The sequence below is a fragment of the Scyliorhinus torazame genome, chromosome 12 (genome assembly GCF_047496885.1).
Source record: "Scyliorhinus torazame isolate Kashiwa2021f chromosome 12, sScyTor2.1, whole genome shotgun sequence".
Classification (NCBI taxonomy): Eukaryota; Metazoa; Chordata; class Chondrichthyes; order Carcharhiniformes; family Scyliorhinidae; genus Scyliorhinus; species Scyliorhinus torazame.
Genome location: NC_092718.1, coordinates 195,418,325 through 195,439,095, shown reverse-complemented (window position 1 = coordinate 195,439,095; position 20,771 = coordinate 195,418,325). Strand labels below are relative to the sequence as shown.

The 20,771-nt window shown below is 49.6% G+C and overlaps 1 protein-coding gene across 1 annotated transcript in view; it reads right to left on the bottom strand.

Moving 5' to 3' along the window:
- The window catches only part of pipox (pipecolic acid oxidase), a 100,133-nt gene that overhangs the window by 11,036 nt on the left and 68,326 nt on the right, over window positions 1-20,771 (bottom strand). The window contains 4 exon segments of the mRNA XM_072469585.1: window positions 1,934-2,009; window positions 8,959-9,114; window positions 20,552-20,590; window positions 20,592-20,702. Coding sequence (XP_072325686.1) covers window positions 1,934-2,009; window positions 8,959-9,114; window positions 20,552-20,590; window positions 20,592-20,702 — 382 coding nt within the window.

Genomic DNA, 20,771 nt, shown 5'->3' with positions numbered 1-20,771 from the left:
TATAAATCCATTAGACAAGTTTGCTGGTCAGCACAGGAAACAAATATGTTGTTATATATAATAGTTGCAACGGACTTAACTGGGGGAGTCCTGATTGGCATAAGGAAATAGCCTGGAAGGGAAATCTTCAATCTAAAGTAGATTTTACATTCACAATGCTTTTACTTTTATTTAAATTATAAATTGGCTGCAGATTGGATTTGTAGCTCGAGGCTTTATTCAGTATTTGGCCTATCACAACAACATGGATGTTACTAAATTAGAACTGAGCTACAGAAACAACCAATAAATTACATGCCTGCGATCAATTACATCAAGCTGGCTTGCTGATAAAGGAGGCTATTTGTGTAACATTGAGGAAGGAAGGAGACAAAACTGAACCGAAGTCTGGTGAAATCCTACTTATCTTCAATAAATAATCACCACTCTGAAGTATATATTTAACACATAAGCACATGGCTTCCAAACGGAACGTTGGAAGTGCATGAAATCAGGCTGACCTGTCGCAATGATTCCTACATATGACTGGGGAGTGTTTCCCGTGGCGGCACGGTAGCACAGTGGTTAGCACTGTTGCTTCACAGCGCCAGGGTCCCAGGTTCGATTCCCGGCTTGGGTCACTGTCTGCACGTTCTCCCCATGTCTGCGTGGGTTTCCTCCGGGTGCTCCTCTCACAAGTCCCGAATTAGGTGAATTAGACATTCTGAATTCTCCCTCCATATACCCGAACAGGTGCCGGAATGTGGCGACTAGGGGCTTTTCACAGTAACTTCATTGCAGTGTTAATGTAAGCCTACTTGAGACAATAAAGATTATTATTATTATTATGGTATTTCAGGAAAGCCTGAGCTTTGCCTGGCCAATTTTTTATTCCGTGCCTTTTCACCAGATTCACCAGGAAAAAGGTCACTAATAAGGGTTTTGACTGCTGTTTGTGTCCCCCCTGGAGTGTCTGGCCTCAAAAGCAATTGGAACTCAAAATGCCACCACATATTTCATATCAGAGCTTCTGTGTGATCAGCAAATTTACTTTGGGGCATCGCATTTTGCCTTCATTTCGATTTTGCAGGACACCACGACCCAGAATGGATAAGCCATGGTCGCTGAAGTGTAAACTTTGGCCACCTTCTCTTCAGTTCCACCACCACAGTTTTATACGGCCTTCCCCAGAGCAACGAGCCGTTTCAAAACTCTTCTTAACAACCATGAAGTTTAGCAATATTTCTGCTCCTGAGTGCAGCCATTTCATCCGTTTTATTCCTGCCCCCTCCAATTAGATTATCCTTACACAGAGCTCTGAACTTGTCTTTAAATGAAAAGACCTCAGTGGTTAGCACTGCTGCCTCACGGCGCCGAGGATCCGGGTTCGATCCCGGGTCACTGTCCGCGTGGAGTTTGCACATTCTCACCGTGTCTGTGTGGGTCTCACCCCCCACAATCCAAAGATGTGCAGGTCGGTGGATTGGCCAAATTAAATGGCCCATTAATTGGACATTTTTTTTTAATGAAAAGTCTTGAAAGTATCTGCAAAAATTAACCTTTTAATAATTGTGCACTGGAACCAGATAATGTACCCACTAAAAGTTTATTTTTATGAAAAATTAAAAGGAAAGAGTGGCATTTTGGGGGGATCTTCTGCTGAAGGCTCCTTCCCCTACCCCCCAACCTGCCGTAGCAGGTACCCCGGCAGCGGGACAGGCGAGCTTCTCAGAACACCGGAGGCATCAGTAGGACTCGAAGATCCCGCCAATGATGCGCCACCTCCACTGCTGGAAAACAGGCCGCGTGGGGGAAGTCATTCTTTCTCGGTCGACATTGGCAACCTAGGTGTTGATGCCACTGATTCTTTCCATTTCGCAGTACAAAAGTCTTCCTAAAGAGAATGTATTTTTTGGAAGAAATGTACCCAGTTCATGAGTGTACCTGTACCGACCTGAGAATCCAGCTCCGATGATGATATTGCTGTGCTCTGGATGACGATCCAGAATGAAATCCTGATCCGGGGTAACCTATTAAATAAGGAAGTGAGGATCAGAGTATGAAAAGTAACGCTTTTGCTGCCATTTCTCCAGTAGGCCCAACCCACGCTTACTGATAAAGGAGCCAATTTGAACAGGGTCAATGCAGTTGAGGACCCAGGGGAATGGAAAACCATCTAGTCCCCCTCCAGCATGAGACTTGGGAGAATTTGCCCCCCCAATTTGTTGCCAATCATTCCACCGAACATGGTAACAAATTCCAGCAGCCCAACAGGAGTGGGATTTTCGGCAGCAGGAGGTTACAGAATCCCTACAGTGCAGAAGGAGGCCATTCGGCCCATCAAATCTGCACCGACCCACTGAAGGAGCACCTTATCAAGGCCCACTCCCCCACCCTATCCCCATAATCCCACCTAACCTGCACATCCCTGGACAATAAGAGACAATTTAGCATGGCTAGTCCATCTAATCTGCACATCTCTGGACTGTGGGAGGAAACCAGAGCACCCGGAGGAAACCCACACAGGCACAGGGAAAGCGTGCATCCTCCACAGTCACCCAAGGCCGGTGTTGAACCCGGGCCCCTGAGAGGCAGCCAGTGTGTCACCGTGCCGTGCTATTACGACCAGGGACTGGAAGAGGCAGTCACTGCCACTGAAAACGTGCTTTCCAGGGATGGTGAGACAGGCATTCTGATCGGAGAACAGGATGTTGAAATTCCTATGCCTCCTCCTCCACTAGACCCCAACAGGTTGCATACATTTCAAAGTGCACATTTTTCCAGCCTCCAGATAAACCATAAATTGCAAAGTGACCTTTTCAAATGTTTTACGTTGTTTACAGTTCTATTGTTTGAGGATTTCATGACGTGCCTAAATTCATTTCTAGGTGCAGGTCAGTCTTGCATACAGGGGTGGACCAGAGGTACAGAATAAAAAGAATTTTATTAATTGTCAGTGTGGTGGTATGTATTAGGGGTAGTACGGTGCCTGTGAAGCCGAGAGGCTATTGGCTGACAGGTCCCGGGTCCTGGTTGGATCTGCCGCCTGCTGGCTCCACCCAGAAAGCGGAGTATAAGAGCTTGAGTTCTCCCAGCAGCCGCATTCTGTAACTGAGCTGCTGGGGAACAAGTCTTGCTTAATAAAGCCTCGATTGACTTCATCACTTCTCGACTTGAGTGAGTAATTGTTGCGCTACAATTTATTAAGCAAGCTTAAAAGATTATGGAGCTCCGGATCGCCCCGGAGTGTCTGCGAATCAGCCCCCATGCAGCAAACTCGGCGGCCGTGTTTAAACACTGGCTAGCGTGCTTCGAAGGTTACCTTCGAACGGCCCCCGGCCGGACCACGGAAGATCAGAAAATGCAGGTCCTGCATTCCAGGGTGAGTCCGGAGATCTACACGCTCATCGAAGACGCGGAGGATTTCCCGACGGCGCTCGCCATGCTGAAAGGAGTCTACATTCGGCCCATAAACCAGGTCTACGCACGCCACCAACCCGCGACGAGGCGGCAAATCCCCGGAGAATCGCTCGACGAGTTCTACAGCGCGCTTTTGGAGAGGAACTGCAATTGCCCGTCGGTGAGCGCAAATGGGCACAAGGAGCTCCTAATCAGGGATGCTTTTGTAGAAGGTATGACTTCTTCTCAAATTCGCCAAAGACTGTTAGAGAGAGACTCGTTAGGACTCACAGAGGCACGGGCCCTTGCGGCCTCCCTCGACGTGGCCTCACACAATGCCCGCGCCTACGGCCTCGACCGCGCGGCAGCCCCTTGGGCTCCGTGGACCCCCATTGCGACAGACTCCCCGGCACCCCCCACCCCCCGCAAGCCTAGAGCACCAGATCATCCCGGTGGGCCCGCTGCTATTTGTGCGGGCAGGCGAAACACCCCCGGCAGCGCTGCCCGGCCCGCTCAGCTATTTGTAAAAGCTGCGGCAAAAAGGGGCATTACGCAGCGGTATGCCAGTCCCGGGGGGTCGCTGCAATCTCCGGGGAAGAATTGGCGCTGCCATCTTGTGACCCCCCCGGCCACGTGCGATCTATGGGGGCGCCCATTTTGTCCACACCCGACCGCGTGCGATCCATGGACGCTGCCATCTTGGCTGGTAGCCAAGGACCCCAGCGTAGATGGCTCCACGGGGTCAGAAGAAAGCGCCACGGTGCAGCAACCAAGATGGGCTTCGGTGACCCTGGACTAATCGTGGCCCCGGACGCTCCAAACGGCAACGACAACGGTGCTGGTCAACGGGTACGAGATGCCATGCCTAATTGACTCTGGGAGCACGGAAAGTTTTATCCACCTGGATACGGTAAGACGCTATTTTCTTTCTATTCGTCCGAGCACCCAAAAGATTTTCCTGGCAGCGGGATCCCATTCCGTAGAGATCAAAGGGTTCTGCATCGCGAACCTAACGATGCATGAGAGGGAGTTTAAGAATTATAGGCTTTCTGTCCATCCCCAACTCTGCGCTCCCACTCTATTGGGGTTAGATTTCCAGTGTAACCTCCAGAGCCTAACGTTCCAATTCGGCGGCCCAATACCCCCACTGACTATCTGCAGCCTCGCGAGCCTCAAGGTTGAACCGCCTTCCTTGTTTGCAAACCTCACCCCGGATTGCAAACTCGTCGCCACTAGGAGCAGACGATACAGCGCCCAGGATCGGACGTTTATTCGGTCTGAAGTCCAGCGGCTGCTGAAGGAAGGCATAATCCAGGCCAGGAATAGTCCCTGGAGAGCCCAGGTGGTAGTTGTGAAGACCGGGGAGAAGCAGAGGATGGTCGTAGACGATAGTCAGACCATCAATAGGTACACGCAGCTCGATGCGTACCCTCTCCCCCGCTTATCCGACATGGTCAATCGGATTGCACAGTACAAGGTCTTTTCCACAGTGGACCTCAGGTCCGCGTACCACCAGTTCCCCATCCGCCCAGGTGACCGCAAGTACACGGCCTTCGAGGCAGACGGGCGGCTCTACCACTTTTTAAGGGTCCCATTCGGTGTCACGAACGGAGTCTTGGTCTTCCAACGGGAGATGGACCGAATGGTTGACCAGCACGGGTTGCAGGCCACATTCCCATACCTCGACAATGTAACCATCTGCGGCCATGACCAGCAGGACCACGACGCCAACCTCCGCAAATTCCTCCAGACCGCTAACGCCCTGAACCTCACCTATAACGAGGAAAAATGCGTTTTTAGCACCAACCGTCTGGCCATCCTGGGATACGTAGTGCGCAATGGAGTGATAGGCCCCGACCCCGAACGCATGCGCCCCCTTATGGAATTTCCCCTCCCCCACTGCTCCAAAGCCCTGAAACGCTGCCTGGGCTTCTTTTCGTATTACGCCCAGTGGGTTCCCCAGTACACAGACAAGGCCCGCCCGTTAATCCAGTCCACTACCTTCCCCCTGTTGACAGAGGCCCGCCAGGCCTTCAGTCGCATCAAAGCGGATATCGCAAAGGCCACGATGCATGCAATCGACGAGTCCCTCCCCTTCCAGGTCGAGAGCGACGCATCCGATGCAGCTCTGGCGGCCACCCTCAACCAAGCGGGCAGACCCGTGGCCTTTTTCTCCCGGACCCTCCACGCCTCAGAAATCCGTCACTCCTCAGTGGAAAAGGAAGCCCAAGCCATAGTGGAAGCTGTGCGACATTGGAGGCATTACCTGGCCGGCAGGAGATTCACTCTCCTCACTGACCAACGGTCGGTAGCCTTTATGTTCGATAATGCACAGCAGGGCAAAATTAAGAATGACAAGATCTTGAGGTGGAGGATTGAGCTCTCCACCTATAACTATGAGATCTTGTATCGTCCCAGAAAGCTGAACGAGCCGTCCGATGCCCTATCCCGCGGCACATGTGCCAACGCACAAGTAGACCGCCTCCAAGCCCTCCACGAGGACCTCTGCCACCCGGGGGTCACTCGATTCTACCATTTTGTGAAGTCCCGCAACCTCCCCTACTCTGTTGAGGAGGTCGTACAGCCACCAGGAACTGCCAGATCTGCGCAGAGTGCAAACCGCACTTTTTCAGGCCAGATTGAGCGCACCTGATAAAGGCTTCCCGTCCCTTTGAACGCCTCAGTTTGGATTTCAAAGGCACCCTCCCCTCCACCGACCGCAATGAATACTTACTAAACGTGGTGGACGAGTACTCCCGTTTCCCCTTCGCCATCCCCTGCCCCGACATGACAGCGGCCACAGTCATTAAAGCCCTCGGCACCATCTTTACCCTGTTCGGTTTCCCCGGGTACATCCATAGCGACAGGGGGTCCTCCTTCATGAGCGACGAGCTGCGTCAGTTCCTGCTCAGCAAGGGCATTGCCTCGAGCAGGACGACCAGCTACAATCCCCGGGGGAACGGTCAGGTAGAGAGGGAGAACGGTACGGTGTGGAAGACCGTCCTACTGGCCCTACGGTCCAGAAATCTCCCAGTTTACCGGTGGCAGGAAGTCCTCCCGGATGCCCTCCACTCCATCCGGTCGCTGCTGTGTACCACCACTAACCAAACGCCTCACGAGCGCCTCCTTGTCTTCCCTAGGAAGTCCTCCTCCGGAACGTCGCTGCCGACCTGGCTGGCAGCCCCGGGACCCATCCTGCTCCGAAAACATGTGCGGGCGCACAAATCGGACCCGTTGGTCGAGAGGGTTCACCTTCTCCACGCAAACCCTCAGTACACCTACGTGGCGTACCCCGACGGCTGACAGGACACGGTCTCCCTGCGGGACCTGGCGCCAGCCGGCAACCCACACACACCCCCAACACCAGTCACCCCCTCCCTGCCCGGTACCGGCGCACCCCACGACCGCTCCCTTCCCGGGTGGATCGGTCCTCCTCCCGTGCCCGCCCAGGAGTAAAGAAACAGGGACGAACAGCGCAACGCTCCCAGAGACGACAGTGCCCGAGCCAGCACCTGCATCACCACCGGGGCTGAGGCGATCGACAAGGACGACCAGGGCACCCGCTCGACTCGTGGAATCCGCGTGACACAAAAAAAAACTTGTAAATAATTCTGACAACCTGTATATAGTTAACTGTTGGGCTAAATGCATAGCCACTGTACGAAAGTAGTTCCAGGACCGGCCTTGTAAACCACTCCCACCATGCGAACCACCACCCCGCCGGGTTCTTTTTTAACAAGGGGTGAATGTGGTGGTATGTATTAGGGGTAGTACGGTACCTGTGAAGCCGAGAGGCTATTGGCTGACAGGTCCTGGGTCCTGGTTGGATCTGCCGCCTGCTGGCTCCGCCCAGAATGCGGAGTATAAGAGCTCAAGTTCTCCCAGCAGCCGCATTCTGTAACTGAGCTGCTGGGGAACAAGTCTTGCTTAATAAAGCCTCGATTGATTTAATCTCTTCTCGATTTGAGTGAGTAATTGTTGCACTACAGTCAGCAACTGGAGTTTCCAAACTGAATGAGCTCACACTAACAAGGGCAGCACGGTAGCACAAGTGGCTTCACAGCACCAGGGTCCCTGGTTCGATTCCCCGCTGGGTCATTGTCTGTGCAGAGTCTGCACGTTCTCCCCGTGTCTGCGTGGGTTTCCTCCAGGTGCTCCGGTTTCCTCCCACAGTCCAAAGGCGTGCAGGTTAGGTGGATTGGCCATGATAAATTGCCATTAGTGACCAAAAAGGTTGGGAGGGGTTATTGGGTTACGGGGATAGGGTGGAGGTGAGGGCTTAAGTGGGCCGGTGCAGACTCGATGGGCCGAATGGCCTCCTTTTGCACTGTATGTTCTATGTTCTCTATTCTAATCAAGCACGTTGGTAACCATGAATAGTAGACCCTTAACACAGTTGTGCCAAGGTTGATTTCTTCAGTCTTTTCTCTGACTAAACTTTCATTACCGTTCGTTTATTTGGCACAAAATGATAACCTCGTGAAGCAAAACATTTCCCTCGAAACACAGGAATCCATTCGGATTGCAATCCCTCACCCCAACTTAACCATAAATTAAGTCAGTAACATAGTACCACTGGATGACATTATTATTCACATGGGGTCTATCCAATGATTTTTATTTTGCTGAGGTAGAATCAGTATTTCAGTGTTTTATAGCACAGTTGATGTGGTACTGGTAAAAGTGAAATGGGGCATTGAATCAGCTTGAGGAAATGTCACTCAATTTTGCCAGATTAGTGATGACTACCATATAGCATCATGGACAATTAGAGATAAATTATGGGTTTATTTAATCAAATGGATGAAGCGATGTCTGAAAATGAAGCCCCAAGTTGATTCTAAATATCTTTTGAAACCCAAGGTTAGATTCTCACCCTTTGCTTATCTCCTCCCGTCTGTTACTCATTACAATATACAAAATATTTTCAACAAAATGAGGATAAGGACAATCAGCTGTAGTAATGCCAAAGGTATATTGACTAAAGGCTGATAGAAACCAATAAGATAATCTGAATGAGAAGAATATTTCTGCTAAATCATAGGAAACATATCGGAGATTTACTTACAACGCTGCAGGGAATATATTCAAGGGAATTGAGAGCCTAGCATGTATAATATTGTCCTTTTAATGACAGGTAGTTATGCTACTGAGGAATTTAACAATGTAAATTCGCAATTCTTTAGTATATTTAGAGACTATTATATCAAATTTATGCTTTGATAATAAATATAATTGTTCTTTTGAAGATTCAACATTAAAGGTAACAAGAATATTATTTTTGCTTGAGTAATAATATTGGACGGACATGCAGATCTTGAAGGTCCTAACATTTCACGTGCTAATTTTATTCAAAGCTAGAATTCAAGCCCCATTGATGAAAGCTTCAACACAGCCTAAAACACCAGAAGCTGCTTTTACAGTGAGCGATTCTGAAGAGACATTAATATTTATGAGGGATTATTCTTTCTTATTACAACTCAAAGAAAATGGAAACTCAAAAATCAAAGAGATAGATTTCCAGTGCAGTTTTTTAAAACCTTTCCAGTCACTTGAAGGTAAGGAAAATGATGTTTTTACTGTATACATGCAGGATTCGACAATGGCAGGCTTCAGGTCCAAACCAGGAAACTCTTTGGACAAGAAGTTGCTCAGAAGGTTTACGTCCTCCGAAGGTTGTTGAAATAGGATATCACGTTCATCTGGGTCAGCATCGCTGCCACTGTGGTAGCAGATCTAAACGGGAAAATGTTTTTTGCAAGATTATGTTTAATATTCTCAACTTGTTGTAGAATACATTTTATATAAACACACATACCGAAGCGTTCTTCATTTCCTTTTCCAAACCAAGGCACAATTTGTGCCACATTACCCATTGATTTCGGTTGTGCGACCACATGTGCTGTGCATTAGGCTGTAGCTCCTGCTCGAATTCATTTCCCTTTCGGCCCTTAAAGCTGGCAGAAGGAGGAGACCTTTATCCTGCCAGTGCTGGCTGTGCAGAACAAAATGTTTCATTCATTGTCGCTCCAAATTTAGTGCCCTGACTATGCTTTACAATAGGCGGCAAGAGCACAGGTATGTATCAAAAGAATCACAAGCACTTGTCCGGTAATGAAAGAAATAACACTCTGATGATTTTACCTTATTTCCATTCAAAACTGGATGGGGGGATGTCACGTGATGTGAGCGTAAGAGTGGCTGACTCTGCTCATCTTTTAATCCGTCTTTTCATCCTTGAGCACATTCCTTTCTTGTTGCAGTTTACATCATTTATACATGTGCCGAGAATTGTTGGGCAGTGTTTCTGCACGATGGCGCGAGTTAGAATGTTTAAAATCCTTGTTTGTTTGTGGCGGCTTGGAAGGAGTGGGGTGGGCTCCTGCCTTTGGAGGCACCGTTGCGATTGAGCGGGTTGCCGTCCTGACGGTGTGGTGTGCATCGACAGATGGCTGCCAACAAAGATGCAGTTCTGGCTGGAAATCTCGGCTTTGAGGTACCGGAGGCAATGACGGCGCATGGGAGGGTTATTGCAATAGAGGTGGCACTGTCCCTGATGGGAGTCCACCTCCGTACGTGTGAGTTCCTGCTGCATGGCTTGCCGTCCATCCTGATACAGTGTTGCTGGGTCCAGTTTCCGACGTAAGGCATTGGAGACGTTCCCAGCTGAGTTTGGGAATTGGATGCCATGTTTCGGGAATCTCTATCTGGAGGCTGGGCAAATTAAATTCAATGGAGCACACTTAATCTTGTCTTCTAGCCTGGGTTGGTGTGACATTTCAACCACTTTTCCGGTGTTATCCTGTTCCGGATGTCGGTCGTGAGGGGTTGGAGGTGGTCGAGCCACTCTAGTCATTCCCCCCTGCCTGGAGCGTAGGTTGTTGGCCGCCTGGGTTCTGGTGAGATGGCATGGTAGAAGTCATGGTGCCTCGTGATTCGATCGTCAAAATCTTTGAGAGACCCTGACAAGTGCTCAATGATCATGATCCTGCTTCATCCTAGATTTTGACCTTTGTGCGCCAGTGAAGACAGCTTGATCCTGAGGACTGTCTTGCATTTCTGCATCTCAGTTGTTAGCCATGGGCGCGATCAAACAGCCGCATTGCACCCAACTCGGTGGCGCGACAAGGCCGTTAAATCTCGCGAGAGACCTCACACTGCAGTCCTTTTGACAGGCAGCAGCACTTTGAGCCAATCTAGCCCTCTGTCCTCATCTAAGTGAGAGAGCTCATAAAAGCCTTTCACCCATCAATCACTATGTATACGTTTATTGAGATTCTGGGCGGGATTCTCCACTCCTGCATCAAAGTGCCCACGCCGTCGTGAACGGCGTTGAGGTTCACGACGGCGCGAAATGGCCCCTATCCCGACCGATTCAGGGCCCGATAATGGGCTAGGAGCAGGGCCGCGTCATCTACATGCGCCAGGCCTTGTCGCCGCGTAAAGGTGGCGCCGCATAGATGACGCGGCCGGCGCCGCATAACTGGCGTCACCCGCGCATGCGTGGTTGCCGTCCTCTCAGAGTCTGCCCCGCAAGAAGATGGCGGACGGATCTTGCAGGGCCACGGGAGGAGGAGGTCCTCATTCAGAGAGGACGGCCCGACGATCGGTGGGCACCGATCGCGGGCCATCCCACATTTGAGTTACCCCCCGGTGCAGGATCCCCCCTCCCCCGCAGGCCGCCCCCCCAGCGTTCCCGCGCTCTTCCCGACGGCAGTGACCAGGTGTGGACGGCGCCGGGGGGAACCTGCCGTTTTGGCCTGGCCGCTCGGCCCATCCGGGTCTGGGCAGCACGGTAGCATGGTGGTTAGCACAATTGCTTCACAGCTCCAGGGTCCCAGGTTCGATTCCGGCTTGGATCACTGTCTGTGCGGAGTCTGCACATCCTCCCCGTGTGTGCGTGGGTTTCCTCCGGGTGCTCCGGTTTCCTCCCACAGTCCAAAGATGTGCAGGTTGGGTGGATTGGCCATGATAAATTGCCCTTAGTGTCCAAAATTGCCCTTAGTGTTGGGTGGGGTTACTGGGTTATGGGGATAGGGTGGAGGTGTTGACCTTGGGTAGGGTGCTCTTTCCAAGAGCCGGTGTGGACTCGATGGGCCGAATGGCCTCCTTCTGCACTGTAAATTCTATGATAATAGCGGGGGTGCCGGAGAATCGCCATCTTGGGTGTCTCCGGCGATTCTCCGGCCTGTGGCCCGCGGAACTCGACGGGGCCGTTCCCGCCGCTTGGGAGAATCGCAAGAGGGCGTCGGACCGGCGTCCCGGGAAATTTTGGCGGCCCAGGCGATTCTCCCAACTGGCGCGGGAGTGGAGAATCTTGCCCCAGGTGCCTTGGCATGATACCTGCGCTACAGATGGTTGCTTCCTTACAGATAGTACACGTAGTAAATCTTCTCCAATGGGCCCTAATTCCAACCTGGGAAAAGTTTAATTTAATTATTTCATGGAAAGTTAGTATAGCTGGCAGAGCCAGCATTTGTTGCCCATCCGTTCATGGCTAGTACGAGGTGACATTTTTATATCCCACACCAATTACATTTATTGCCCTTCTGAGTGAAGCAGTCAATTTGGTGTCACAGTTTGAAAAGGAATCTGTGCTGTGAACTCACCCCAACTCCGAAATGAGTTGAGGCTTCCTAACTCATTTCCTTTCAGGATCCCAGCGGCTGATAGTCTGAGGCTTTCATTTTGTCGTTCTGTACCGAGTTTAAACAGCAATCCCAGGCAGAATAGAACAGTGTTCAAAGTCAGCCCCTTTAATGGGGTAGCACAGTGGTTAGTACTGTTGGTTCACAGCGCCAGGGTCCCAGGTCGATTCCTGGCTTGGGTCACTGTCTGTGCGGAGTCTGCACGTTCTCCCCGTGTCTGCGTGGGTTTCCTCCGGGTGCTCCGGTTCCCTCCCACAGGTTCCAAAAGACGTGCTTTTAGGTAATTTGGATATTCTAAATTCTCCCTCTGTGTACCCGAACAGGCGCAGGAGTGTGGCGACTAGGGGTTTTTCACAGTAACTTCATTGCAGTGTTAATGTAAGCCTACTTGTGACAATAAATATAGAACACACAGTGCAGAAGGAGGCCATTTGGCCCATCGAGTCTGCACCAACCCACTTCAGCCCTCACTTCCACTCTATCCCCGTAACTCAATAACCCCACCTAACCTTTTTGGACACTAAGGGCAATTTATCATGGCCAATCCACCTACCTGCACGTCTTTGGACTGTGGGAGGAAACCGGAGCACCCGGAGGAAACCCACGCAGACACGGGGAGAACGTGCAGACTCCGCACAGACAGTCACCCAGTAGGGAAATCGAACCTGGGACCCTGGCACTGTGAAGCCACAGTGCTAGCCACTTGTGCTACTGTGCTGCCCCAAGATTATTATTATAATAATGCTTTAACGTCCAGTATTTTCAATGACAATTCAGGTACATTTTGACACACACCCAAAAATGTGCACATATTCATATATAATTACACTAATCAGTCCCATGGTGCTATGTCGGTGCAACATCGAGGGCCGAAGGGCCTGTACTGCGCTGTAATGTTCTATGTTCTATGTACAGGTAACCCAGAACAAATGTAGTCTTCAGGTGACTTTAGATTAAAAGGACGGGACTAATTGATAGCCTGTTTTTGAGTAATAAATTGTATTATTATTTTTATATCATTCTTAAATATTATTTGTAGTTTGATTGCAAAACATATAGCAATATAGCAACATGGGAAGCAAAGTAATGTTCGTTGGAGCTCAGGAATCTTTGGACAGGCCTGGTGACATTAAACTGAAGCCATTTGGCACCACAGCAGTGGGTGGAAGGTGTACATGAAACATGTCAAGTTTTGTGTGTCTAGTTCCAATATAAAAGCCGACACAAGAATTTATAGTGCTAGAGGTTGGCAGAAGGGTATTAAATGTGTGAGAACAGGGAGTAGGGTTTTGTAGACAGGAAGTATGCATAGATGTAAGATTTTAAACATATTTTACATATATATTTATTGCTCCCTCAATGAGGAGGCAATGTTAAAATATTCAGGGTTCAAAATTTGAAGCTGGATTTTATTTCTCTGACTAAACCAAAGGTTGTTGGCACTTTCTCATTTTATAGGTTGATGTTGTTAGTACTGGCAGTACGTGCCAATGTTGCTGCTCTTGGGATTATTGCTTCACTGTTGCTTAATGTGGGACGTGGCACAATTTCTTTAGTGAATTTCGAGGAAGACCGTTCGCCTGAAAACAGCCAATCTCTGACAAATTGGTTTGTTTGATCAGCATATACTATGGAAGCACGTGTAAGCTCTTCCAAAAAGACTATTCCCCTCACTATGCAGGCTGCTGTACTCTGGAGCAAAATAAATACTACGGGTGTGATTCTCCGGCCTTGTCGCGTCTCGTGAAGCGTAATGAGGCCGATGAATAGCGGGAGAGGCCAAAAACACAATCCGTGGCAGGCGCCAAACAGTTTGAGAAGCAACCGGCTCGCTCCTCCGAGGCAAAATCAGGATCGCACATCGTGTAGTGAGAAAACAATTATCACCACTTAAGCCCCATTTCCATAAAATTAATGAGAGCGACCCCATATGCAATAGCCTCCCATCATTCAGCAGCCTCCCCAGCAAGTGCTCACACTGGTGCCGATTAGTTCTCCTTTAGAAAAGCGGGAACATGACGGGAGAGCTTCTATGGAGAGCATGGGGGTGAGTAGCCGTCTCTGCTCACAGGCAAAGAGCCTGAGGGTGCTGGGCTTGCCACCCCAGTGCTTGGTGGGGGACCCTCCACAGGAGTGGGCTGTCATGGTGGGGGGAAGGTGCGCTGGGAAGATGGGCAAAGGGTTCCGAGGTCAGCAGCAGCAGTGTGGGGCTCACCAGACTGTGCTCCAGAAGCCTGTTCACTAACATGTCCCACTGAGGTGCGTATATCTGCGCTGGTGGGGATGACAGCTGTCCTCCGAGATGTTCTCAGAATCAGGAGAGGGGACCGCCTGGGATAGGCCGGCTCCTTCAGCTGGAGGACCTGCGGGAGAATGGACATATGGTCAGTGGGAGGGATGGGTCAGTCAGTAAGGCAATAAGAACTAACGTCTGACAGGTCCCCTGGGACCCTTGGGGCAACAGGACAACCCTCCTGGCTTCCACCACGTCTAGGAGCCTCCCCAGGCCAGCGTCCCCGAATCTCGGGGGCTGGTCTCCTTGGCACCATTGTTGCGAACTGGCTGGGGTTTGCTGAGCAAGTGCAGTTTAAGTGCTGCCCGATTTTGTTAGCTGGGGGGCTGGCGAGCGCGGTGCCGGCAAATCAGCTGGCGAGCCGTCAATTGTGGCGAGAAGCCCATGAGGCCTCGTTAAGTGGACCAAATAACGTTGAATTACGCTGCCAGCCTCGCTGGGCAATCCCACCCGCTACCACGCTTAGAAATATTTTCAGAGAATTGCGTCCTACAATTATATAGAGGCATACATATGTGTTCAAGAGCCACTAAACAGAATTCATAATCAGAATATTTGATAGCACGGGCATGATACGGCGATTCTCAGACCTATAAGAGACCAATATAATGGTTGAAATCTTGCAATAAACACTATAAAATAGAAGATGGATTATTTATGTTACAGACACACGCGTTCACATCCATTTTGATTTCAATGTAATAAAGGCTGTGCATTTGTACTCGTTTCTATTCCCTGCAGCTGTACAATTTTTATGAACACATTTGCAGAGAATCTCTCAGCCCAATCAATCTCAGAATTATAATCAAAAGTTGGCTGTAATTTAAATTGCAATTCATAACTTTTATTTTATTTACAGCACCCTTCATGTGCTAAAACATCCCATGATGCTTCACTGGAGCATTATAAAGCAAAAATTAGACGTTGATTTTAGTGTCCATTATTAAGGATGAGGTGTGGCCCCCAATACGGGGGAACCACCGGTTTGCCCCAGGGAGAATAGATGGAGGGTTTTCGGGGTGGCACAGGGCAGGGATAAGAAGGTTGGGGGACCGGGAAGTTCGCGAGCCTGGGTGAGCTGAAGGAGAAGTATGGGCTCCCCCCCGGGGAACACCTTCAGATATTTACAGGTGAGGGCGTTTGCCAGGCGGCAAGTGGTGGAATTCCCGCGGCTGCTGCCACGCACAGTACAGGACAGGGTGCTCTCGGGGGGGGGGGGGGGGGGGGGGGGGGAAGATCTCGTAAACTTACCAGGTGATGCAGGAGGAGGCGACCTCGGTGGTGGAGTTGAAGAGTAAATGGGAGGAGGAGTTGGGAGAGGAGAGCGAAGAGGGGACGTGGGCAGATGCCCTAGGAGGGTGAACTCTTCCTCTTCGTGCGCGAGGCTCAGCCTCATACAGTTTAAGGTGCTGCACAGGGCACACATGACCGGGACAAGGATGAGCCGGGTTCTTTTGGGGGGGGATGGTGGGGGTGGGGGTGGGGAGGAGGACAGGTGTGTCAGGTGCTCAGGGAGCCCAGCAAATCACACCCATATGTTCTGGGCATGCCCAGCGCTGGAGGAATTTTGGAATGGCGTAGCGAGGATGGTGTCAGGGGTGGTAGGATCCAGGGTCAAGCTGGGCTGGGGGCTCGCAATATTTGGGGTTGCAGGGGAGCCGGGAGTGCAGGAAGCGAAAGAGGTCGGTATTCTGGCCTTTGCGTCCCTGGTTGCCTGGCGAAGGATTCTTCTTCAGTGGAAGGATGCGCGGCCCCCAAGCGTGGAATCCTGGATCAATGATATGGCGGGGTTTATGAAATTGGAGAGGGTGAAATTCGCCTTAAGGGGATCGGTACAAGGGTTCTTCAGGCGGTGGCAACTGTTCTTGGACTTCCTGGCAGAACGGTAGACAATGGTCAGCAGAAGCAACCTGGGGGGAGGGGGGGATTCTATTTTATTTCTGTTTGTTTACACTGGGGGATCTGAGGGGGTGTATATATTTGCTATGTTTGCTTTGTGTTAATTTGGGGTGATAATTTATTGTTTATGTATAGGGGCACGGGGGTTGTTTTGTTCTGTATTTAATTCTATTGGGTTTCTTTTTCATTTTGTTGTTGATATTTTGTGAAAACCTCAATAAAAATTATTTTTTTAAAAAATGAGATTCTTTTTTTCGAAAATATTTTTATTGAGTGTTTAACATTTTATTCACAAGTAACAGCGAAACAATAAGCATATATCAACAATCTCAACAAACCATACCAACCAAAAACAACCCCTCTGAGCAATTATAACCTCCCCAAAGAACTCCCACGAACAGCTAACAGTAACCCGATCCTAGAATTGCAAAATAAACGAACGCCATCTGTGATAGAATCCATCAATCGCTCCCCTCATTGTGAACTTTAAAAAAAAAATCTTTATATTCTCCTCATTTTCAACATTTTCGTCAATAAACAACCAATGAAAAAACAAACAAAAACAAACACAGTAACAATCCCCCACACACAAACTGCACCCCGCTCGGTATACAGACGCAAACATCCACCCATACAGTACAGGTAAAAAACACAAATTAACAATCAATCCGTAAGCAGTGTAACCAAAAGCAACAATACCGCCGACCCCCCCCCCCCCCCTTCCCCACCCCCCTCCCTAATGTTCAATGGCAACCAATTCTCAAAAGTGCATAATAAAACAGCCTCCGTGAACTGTGGAACCCTTCTTCACCCCCTTCAGTTGAGACTTCACCTTCCCAAGAGTCAAAGAAATTTAAGTAGGTCCCCCCGCCGCCACCGAGCCGTGTCACAGGATGGAGAAGCTGACGTCCACCCAAACAGGACCCGACTACGGGCAATCAGCAAGGCAAAGGCTAACATCTGCCCCGCACCCGCCTGCCACCCGAGCCGGTCCGACTCCTCGATAAAGGCCTCTGGGGGCCCCTGGTTCCAAGTTCATGAGCACGACCTCCGAGATGACACTGAAACCTCCCTCGAACAAACCCCTCACATTCCACGTAACTATCCTAACCGGGGGGTCTCTCCTCCCCCCTCCCCCCCCTCCCCCCCCCCCTCCCCCACCACCATCCACGATCATCATAACTCCAGGCCCTGCCCACTGGGCTTGGCCTACCCTGTCCCATTGTTACCGTCGAGCCCCTCCCCCCCCACTTATGGTGATTCCTGATTCCATTTTGTCATTTGTTTGTGTGAACTTCTACCTTATGTCTTCCTGCACTTATATTTTTTTTTTTTAAATTTAAATACTTTTATTCGCCTCCTTTTTCACATTTTCTCCCAAATTTACACACACCAACAATAAACAATAATCAGTATCGAATGTAATGTCAATCCCCATATCAATAACAACAATCCACCTTCCCACCAAACCCCAGACATTAGCCCGCATGTTAACACAAACAAATGACAAAATGGAATCAGGAATCAACCATAGTTACCATTAACACATTAACCCCTCCCCCTAACCCTCCCAACCAGCCCCCCCCCCCCCAACTAATGTTCGATGTTATCCAGTTCTTGAAAGTGCGCAATGAATAATACCCATGACTTGTAGAACCCCTCCATCCTTTCCCTCAGTTCAAACTTAACCTTCTCAAGAGTCAAGAATTCCAGCAGGTCCCCCCGCCATGCCAGGCACAGGGTGGAGAGGTTGCTCTCCATCCCAACAGGATCCGCCTTCGGGCGATCAATGAGGCAAAGGCTACAACATCTGCCTCCGCACCCATTGCCAACCCCGGCTGGTCCGACACCCCGAATATGGCCTCCCGAGGACCCGGTCCAGTTTCACATGCACCACTTTAGAGATTACCGTAAAAACCTCCTTCCAGTAATCCTCCAGCTTTGGACAGGACAAAAATATATCAACGTGATTTGCGCGCCCCCCCGCAACGTTCACACACATCTTTTACCCCTTCAAAGAATCGGCTCATCCTCGCCCTCGTGAGGTGTGCTCTATATACCACCTTCAGCTTTATGAGCCCCAACCTCACGCAAGAGGTGGAGGCGTTCACGCGCCGGAGCACCTCACACCAGAACCCCTCCTCCATATCCTCTCCCAACTCTTCCCCCCACTTTGCTTTGATCCCTTCTAGTGGTGCCTGGTCCTCTTCCAAAATAGCTCTGTAAACCGCTGACACTACCCCCTTCTCCAGTTCCCCTGTCGTCAGCACCTCCTCCAGCAATGTGGAGGCCGGCTTCACCGGGAAGCTCTGTATCTCCTTTCTGGCAAAATCTCGAACCTGCATGTATCTAAACATTTCCCCCTGCTCCAGCCCATACTTCCTGCACTTATTTAATGAATGATCGCCCCCTGGACTGGGCAGTAAACTCTAAAAAAATCAAGCCTCGAGCAGGAGCTATCCAACGTGCGACCTCCTCCTACATGCCACCACCGGAAGTCCATTAAGGATGAGATTGCGGAGTACTTATAAGTGCATGGTAAAATAGGACTGAGTCAACACGGATTCATCAAGGGGAGGTCATGCCTGACATATCTGTTAGAATTCTTTGAGGAGATAATGAGGAGGTTAGACAAAGAAGAACCAGTGGACATAATCTATTTGGATTTCCCAAAGACCTTTGACAAGGTGCCGCACAGGGGCTGTGAAATAAGATAAGAGCCCATGGTGTGAGGGGGCAAGGTACTGGAATGGATAGAGGATTGGCTGACTGCAGAAGGCAGAGAGTGAGGATAAAGGGGAGATGGCAATCCGGTGACTAGTGATGTTCCGCAGGAGTCACTGTTGAGACCACAACTTTTCACAATATACATTAAAGATCTGGAAGAAAGAACTGAGGGCTTTGTTGCTAAGTTTGCAGATAATACAAAGATATGTAGCGGGACAGGTAGTGTTGAGGAAGCAGGGAGGCTTCAGAAGTACTTGGCCAGGTTAGGAGAGTGGGCAAAGAAGTGGCAGATAGAATACAATGTGGAAAAGTGTGAGGTTTTGCACTTTGGTAGAAGAATAGAGGCATAAACTATTCTCCAAATGGGGAACAGCTTCGAAATGGGGAACAGCTTCGGAAATCTGAAGCACTAAGGGACTCAGGAGTCCTAGTTCAGGATCTCTTAAGGTTAACGTGCAGGTTCAGTTGGAAGTTAGGAAGGCAAATGCAATGTTAGCATTCATGTCGAGAGGGCTAGAATACAAGAGCAGGGATGTACTGCTGAGCCTGTACAAGGCTCTGGTCAGACCCCATTTGAAATAATGTGAACAGTTTTGGGCCCCATATCGAAGGAAGAAAGTGCTGGCCTTGGAAAGGGTCCAGAGGCGGTTCACAAGAATGATCCCCGGAATGAAGGGCTTGTCATATGAGGAGCGGTTGGGTACTCTGGGTCTGTACTCGATGGAGTTTAGAAGCTTCTAATTAAAACTTACAGAATACTGAGAGGCCTAGATACAGTGGATGTGGAGACGGTGTTTCCACTGGTAGCAGAGACTGGAACCCAAGGCACAGCCTAAGAAAAAGGGACGATCCTTTAAAACAAAGATGAGGAAAAATTTCTTCAGCCAGAGGGTGGTGAATCTGTGGAACTCTTTGCCATAGAAGGCGGCTGTGGAGGCCAAGTCACTGAGTGTCTTTAAGACGGGGATAGATAGGTTCTTGATTAATAAGGGGATTAATAAGGGGATCAGGGGTTATGGGAGAAGGCAGGAGAATGGGGATGAGATTGAATGGGGGAGCAGACCCGATGGGCCGACGGGCCTAGTTTTGCTCCTATATCTTATGATTTTATGTTCTTAGAAATTGCAGCTCCAACTACACTCAAGGAGCTCAACACCGTCCAGGAAAAAGTAGCCCGCTTGATTACTACCCTTTCTACAAACATTCAATCCCTCCACCACTAATGAACAGTGGCAGCGGTATGTACTATCTACAATTTGCACTGCAGGAACGTACCAAGGTCCTTAGCCAGCACCTTCCAAACCCACGACTACTACCACCTAGAAGGACAAGCGCAGTAGATACCTGCCAACACCGCCATTTGGAAGTTCCCCTCTAAAGCCACTCACATCGTGATTTGGAAATACGTTGGCGCTCCTGCACTGTTGCTGGGTCAAAGATTCTGGAATTCCCTCCCTAACAGCACTGGTAGGCGCTCCTACACCTCAGGGACTGCAGTGGTTCATTATAGCCAGTGATGCCCACATCCGTAAATGAATTAAAAATACATATATATATACACACATGTTCACAACAGAGTAGAGAACATAAATCTCCATGTACATACCTTCATTAATCCTGGATATTCATTTGAAGGAAGTCCATAGAATATGATGTTGAACTGAGTCAAGAATTCTTAGAAAGCAAGGAAAACCCTTGTGAATTCCATACGTTCCAGGGACTTTCTCCTTCCAGTAACAAACAACGATCCTCAGTGTCTAACAAGATTATTAAATCAACAGGTAAAAGGGTAATTTAAATCAAAGAGAAAGCTCTCCTGTGTAACA